The sequence below is a fragment of the Pinus tabuliformis genome, chromosome 7, assembly GCF_031772625.1.
Source record: "Pinus tabuliformis cultivar Carrire ecotype Pingquan chromosome 7, CPIR1, whole genome shotgun sequence".
Classification (NCBI taxonomy): domain Eukaryota; kingdom Viridiplantae; phylum Streptophyta; class Pinopsida; order Pinales; family Pinaceae; genus Pinus; species Pinus tabuliformis.
Window position 1 is genome coordinate 818,569,635 of NC_142293.1, and position 6,342 is coordinate 818,575,976.

A 6,342-nucleotide genomic window follows, 5' to 3' on the forward strand; every position below is an offset into this window, starting at 1 on the left:
CAATTTATTTAAGGTTATTGAAAATTTACAATAATAATTTTCATTAAAATAATTTAATAAAAGAAAAAATGTTATTAATGTTATTTTTTAACATATGTATAATACTAATGCTTTCAATAAAAAATGCAATAACAACTCTTTTCAAAAAAAATTGTTGAACCAATGCTCTTTTCATAAGTATACTTCAGCTAATATTCTTATATCTTTTTGGATTATATCATCTAATATATTAGTAGAATATTTTGGGAAAAGGTGCATTACTAATTTATTAAATAACTATGTGTTATATTAGGAAATGTGGTTGATATATTTTAATGGCATTAATTTTTATCATTTATATACCAATGGAATTTTATAAATGAGACCAATAAACATAATTTAATATGTTTATTAAAATTAGTTAGTAATATCTAAATGAAGTCAATCACCTATGGAGATGTTTCTAAAGACACTGCCTACAATAAATTAAAAAATACAAATTATCCCCAAATTATTACTATAAAGCTTTCCTCTATAACCATGAATCTAATTAGCCAAATAATAAGTAGTTTATAATTTGGGCAAGATATGTATAATTAGTACTTTTTTATGAATCTAGGATCCATTAGAAAGCCCTCTAAATCTAGAATTTTAATAACTATTGATTCCATTTGAAATCCTTGTAGATTTAGATTTTCAATAACTATTGATTACATTAGAAAAAATTGCTTTCTGTATAGCTTGGAGTTGTATATGAACAGAGATGAATGAGTAAAATTATATTAGAAATCCCTATAAATCTATAATTTTAATAACTATTGATTCCATTTGAAATCCTTGTAGATCTAGATTTTCAATAACTATTAATTCCATTAGAAAACATTGTTTTTTTTGTATAGATTGAAATTGTATATGAACAAAGATGAATAAGTGAAATTGTATGCAGATATATATGAATAGGCTAACTAAATCTTTTTTATTGAACCAATCCTTTCCTATCCTTTGCCATTTGTTCCTTTGTACTTTCCAAATCACACACAAAATCATTTTTATTGAGTCAATCCTTTCCTATTCTTTATCTTTTGTTCCTTTCTACTTTCTAAATCACACATAAAACTCAATCTAACTAAATAGCAAAAAAAACAAAAACTACAATGAGATCTACCATCATCCTTTAAGAAATATTAATTGTAACCCAAATTCCATATGTAACTCTAAATGGCATTCAATAATTATAAATAATTTTTTCACTCAAAAATCAGAAGAGTTAGGGCTCTATCTTAAAAAAATATAAAGAAATATAGAAGCCATTTGCTACGACTCTATCTTAAAGAAATAGAGGAGAAATTTGTTACGGCTCTATCTTCAAATAAATATAGGAGCAATTTGTTACGGCTTTATCTTAAAGAAATATAAGAGAAATTTTCCCTCGAGCAAATTAAATTTTGGCACTAAAATACTAGAAGAGATTTATTGTTATCCTTGAAAAATATTGACTTTCATAGAAATTTTACTTCTAACCATGAATTTCATTCATCTATAATTATGATTCCTAATAAATTCAATTTCATCTATAATTATGAATGAGATTCAACATATAGAAAAAATTATCTTGCAATTGGGTAATTTTTTTCACACTGAATGATTTAATAAAAATTATAAAAAACTTATTTCTTTTGTTACTAAAAAATTAGAAGATATTTATGTTATCTTTGGAGAAATATTAACCATCATAGAAATTCCAACTCTAATAATGAATGTGATTCCATCTATAATTATGAATGAGATTCAACGATATAAAAAAATATCTTGCGGTTATGTGATTTTTTTTCACATTGAATGATTTAATAAAAATTATAAGAAACTTATTTCTCTATCGTGGCGTAAGTGTGACCCAAATTAAAATCTGAGCCATAATTCTTGATTCTCGTGCTTGGAACAATCACCAGATATTTTCTAACTACATAAAATGAATTGTGTGACCTTCAAATTTCCAAGCAAGTCAGTTTCTTATGTGGCTTTATTTAGAGTTGCATTTAGCAACGTTATTCATGTTTTTTCAATAAAATCTTCTTTTTGAGGTATTAAAAGTCTTTTGCATTTATTTATAGGTTCGTGTCTAGTTAAATAAATAGCCAATCTATTTAGTAACATTTTTCCATTTTTCTAAATAATGTCTTTTTTTTAAGCATTAAAAGTCTTTTGCATTTATGTGTCAAATACATATCCAATTTCCCAAAATATCATGTGGAATAAAAGAATACTTTTAATTGTCATGATTTTTCTCAAATTTATGCCTTACAGGGTTTCTTTTGCAACATCTACTGCAATTGCTAGTTTAGTAGTATTGAGAATGTATATTATGTTTGTTTTACAATTTTTTTAGAAAGGTGATAATATTATTGAAATTTTATGTTACATTCTTATTACCAAATAATTTAGCAATACTAAAATTTTATATTATGTTCACTTTAGGATTTTTTGAGAAAGCTAAAAAATTATTATATTTTTATATTTTTTCTTATTACAATTTTTTTCGGGAAAGTGATAATATTATTACTATTGAGTATAATAATTGTATATTTCTATTTATAGAAATGGATAATGATTAATATAATCTAATAAAAAATATATTATTTAAAATCACATATGCAATTTAAAAAAAAATTATTAATAGTATGTGAGAGATAGATTTTTATTTTATATCATCTTTTTAAGGGGTAGAGAGGCATCACTTAGGTTTTTGTGCAAACTTAACCACATATGGTAGATGTTAGATTATTAATGAATGAATGATGTTCAAAATAATAAGATGTTTGTAATAAGAATAAATATAAATATCTCATATTTACAAATTAAAGTATAACATAAATTTATGATAGGACTTCTATACCTAGATCTAATCACAAGATTTTCATAAAACCATATTCACAAAGTATAAAAAAACCAAAAGTAAATTATTAATAATTACTTCTATATTACAATACAAATAATGTTAATTTATAAAATTTAATAATATATTTAATTACAATTCAAAATTACTCTAATTATAATATTTTAAAAATTTTAATTTTTTAATTTTTTCTAATTTAACTGAGTTTGAAGGATTAAATACTGGTTATATTCATTTTGGTATTTTCCCAAAGTTATATGATATTATTATATTTCCTTCTTGCTATATTCATTTTGGTATTTTCCCAAAGTTATATGATATTATTATATTTCCTTTGGTTTTCTTTGAAACGACTGCTTGTGAGGAATGGTAGATGCTGAGACAGATCCCTTCTGCTTTGAAATGAGTTTTCAAAGAGCAGCATATTTAAATTTAAAAAATAAAGTCATGAAGCCCGTAAACTGTATAATAATTTCTTAATCACATCAGCCACGTTATTCCAATAATGACAAAAGTTTGCTAACGTGTTTTGAGTGCGTGGCTAGAGGGTATCTGTAAATGATTTTTATTATTCTTTCCAACACTAGAAAGCTGGACGACTAGGGCTTCACTTCTTCAAACTTTGTGAAAATTCAGGGCAAAGAAAGTGTTGTGTTAGAGACCGAGGCATTGAGAAAGGAAGCAATAATGGATTTCAGTTGCAGCAAGCAGCGACACCATGCGGTTCTCGTTCCTTTTCCTACGCAAGGCCACATAAATCCCATGATGCAGGTGGCCCTGAAGCTTGTGGACGAGGGATTCTTTATCAGTTTTGTGAATACAGATTACAACCATTCTCGCATAGCAGAGGCTAACAAAACCAGTTTGAGTAAACACACGATGATCCGCTTTGTGGTCGTCCCCGATGGCCTTCCTTCCAATGATACTCGCACCGACAGTGCCAAGCTATGTGATGTCACAGAAAACGTGATTGTCCCGTTTCTTGACAACCTCATTCAACAAATCAAAGAGGGGGATAATGATTCAAGTGTCTGCCTGGTAGTAGACGTTTTGGCGTCACAGGCACTAGAGATTGCTCAACGCCACCACATTCCAAGGGCCGCTCTCTGGACATCTCTTACTGCTGCCTATGCACTGCTCTTTAATATTCCATCGCTTGTTTCATCCCAAATCATTCCCTCAAACGGTATGCTTACTGTTAATTATTATGTTGTATGAATTGATTGCCAAAATTGTATTTATTAATTGAGGCCTCTGCAGGAGTTCCAAAGGACTTTAAAATGGTGAAATACCTCCCCTCCATGCCGCCTCTCTGCTCTGCACATCTTCCCTGGGCTGCAGGTTTCAATGACTCTCAACATGAATTATTTTTCCACTTCATAAATCGATACATGGAGAGAGTGCGGGAAATAGATTGGGTCATCTGCAATTCCTTCCATCATCTTGAAGACCCCGCCATCAGCAGTGTGGTCGGGAACGGAGGTTCAGTCTGTCCAATAGGTCCCTTGATTCCTTCTTCCCTTCTCAATTCGAACTCAGGACTCCGATTGGAAATGACAACGGGATTTTGGGCCGAAGATGGCGAATGCTTGGATTGGTTGGATAAGCAGTCCAGGCAGTCTGTGATCTACGTCTCATTTGGCAGCTTGAGAGTGTTAAGCGAGACGCAGTTCCAACAACTTGCACTTGCGTTGGAGGCCACGGAGAGACCATTTCTTTGGATTGTGCGCCCTGATCTGGTACAAGGTAGCGAGGCCGCCTTCCCTCCAGGGTTCGTGGAGCGCATCCAACGGAGCCAGCGGGGGTGTTTGGTGGCGTGGTGTCCGCAGTTGAGGGTGCTTTCTCATCCTTCCATTGCTTGTTTTCTGACACATTGTGGATGGAATTCAGCATTGGAGAGCATCACCATGGGGGTGCCCATGTTATGCTGGCCTTATTTTGCAGATCAGTTTCTGAACCAAAGTTATATAGTCCATGTCTGGAAAATTGGCTTGTCTTTGCTTAAGGAAAACACTGCATCTACTGAGAGTGGAACATCAATCATCGACATGACTGAGATTAAGAGGGCTGTGGAGAGAGCAGTGACGGGCGAGGAAGGTGCAGAGATGAAGAGAAGAGTGATGAACTTGAGGGAGAGTGCGATTGCTGCAGTTAAGGAAGGTGGTTCATCCGACACAAATTTCCGCAACTTCGCTACTGCAATGAAAACCATAGAAAAGTAATAATTGATTGACGCCGCTGAGTACGCGTAGCATTCGCTTCTATGAACCACTACCATCTTAGTGTAATAATATGTTAGAAATTGTAATTACTCTGGGATGTGGAGTTAGTTAAATTTAGAGAGTCAATTCACTGAGTGTTGGGATGTGGAGTTAGTTAAATTTAGAGGGTCAATTCACTGAGTGTTGAGTGTTGACTTAAGTTGAGTGATAGATAAAGAGTTAATTGTAGTCTATATTTGGAGTGTGAGTTAATTGAGTTAAGTGTATGTGCATCTCAAGATATTTTAGGGAGGTAGCTAGTTGGTAAAGCTTAAATACCATTTATGAGGTTCATTGTAAGAATAAAGTTTTGTGTGATCAATAAAAGCGCAACAGTCTGTGTGATTTGTGTGTGAATTATTTGTTTTGTCTCCTCTCTCTTAATAACAAATTGGTATCAGAGCTGAAATCAAGATATAGAATCTACAACTGCAACTACGATCTTAGAGTAATAATATGTTATATAGCTTTTTTACATCATATTTTTGCTTCTAACAATTGGAATTAATGTTTGAATAGTTTCCTTGTTAAGACGAGAAATTAGTATGCTAAAAGGCACAATGTCTAGATGGAAAACATCTTTAATCATGTTCTCGAAGAGATCTAAGTCCTTCCTTTAGCTACAAAGATGCTCCATCAGTTTTCCATTTGTGTTTTAATTGGCGGAACATATTTGCTTGTTCATCTTAAACAGTAATGAATATACAACATCAACTTTTCCCAATGCCCCATTGACAATGGACTTTATTAAGAGCATTCAAAGACCAAAAATCTGAAGATATTAGGAGCCATGAAGTACAACATATGAACCATTTCAAAATCAAAGTGAAAACTCAACATTGCAAGCCAATATTGGAAAGCATGCATTCCAAAGAGTATTCTAAGCCCTTGATTATGATTGCTACCTTTATGTATAGATATTTGATGTCAAAGAAGAGAGCATCAAAACATTTGCAATGCTCCCTTTTCATACATTGAAGCAGATCTTCAGACACTATCAAACTGACTTGCAAAAGCAAGCTTGTTAATGATTGCACCATAGATGGCCTCATTGTGGACATAACATTGTTTGCTCCACACATGATGTTCTATAGTACGAAAAAGCTCTTTCGATATGGTAACTTCTCACACAACAAAATCTTGATGACATGAGGAATTATATGGGGATCTTATCCTTCATTGAATACCATTGAATGCACTTTTGTTATC

At 31.8% G+C, this 6,342-nt stretch overlaps 1 protein-coding gene across 1 annotated transcript; it reads left to right on the forward strand.

The window, feature by feature from the left end:
* The first annotated feature begins 3,559 nt into the window (after positions 1-3,559).
* Positions 3,560-5,094, forward strand: LOC149250116 (UDP-glycosyltransferase 85A1-like). The gene is made up of 2 exons (XM_089453556.1): positions 3,560-4,058; positions 4,133-5,094. The coding sequence occupies exons 1-2, from the start codon at positions 3,560-3,562 to the stop codon at positions 5,092-5,094; spliced, it is 1,461 nt and encodes a 486-aa protein (XP_089309682.1).
* Positions 5,095-6,342: the final 1,248 nt, after the last annotated feature.

Excerpts from the sequence above, each read along its gene's own strand:
- LOC149250116 (XM_089453556.1), top strand. The coding sequence starts at position 3,560 with ATGGATTTCAGTTGCAGCAAGCAGCGACACCATGCGGTTCTCGTTCCT. Across the intron at positions 4,059-4,132 it reads CCAAATCATTCCCTCAAACG|GAGTTCCAAAGGACTTTAAA; the intron begins GTATGCTTACTG and ends AGGCCTCTGCAG.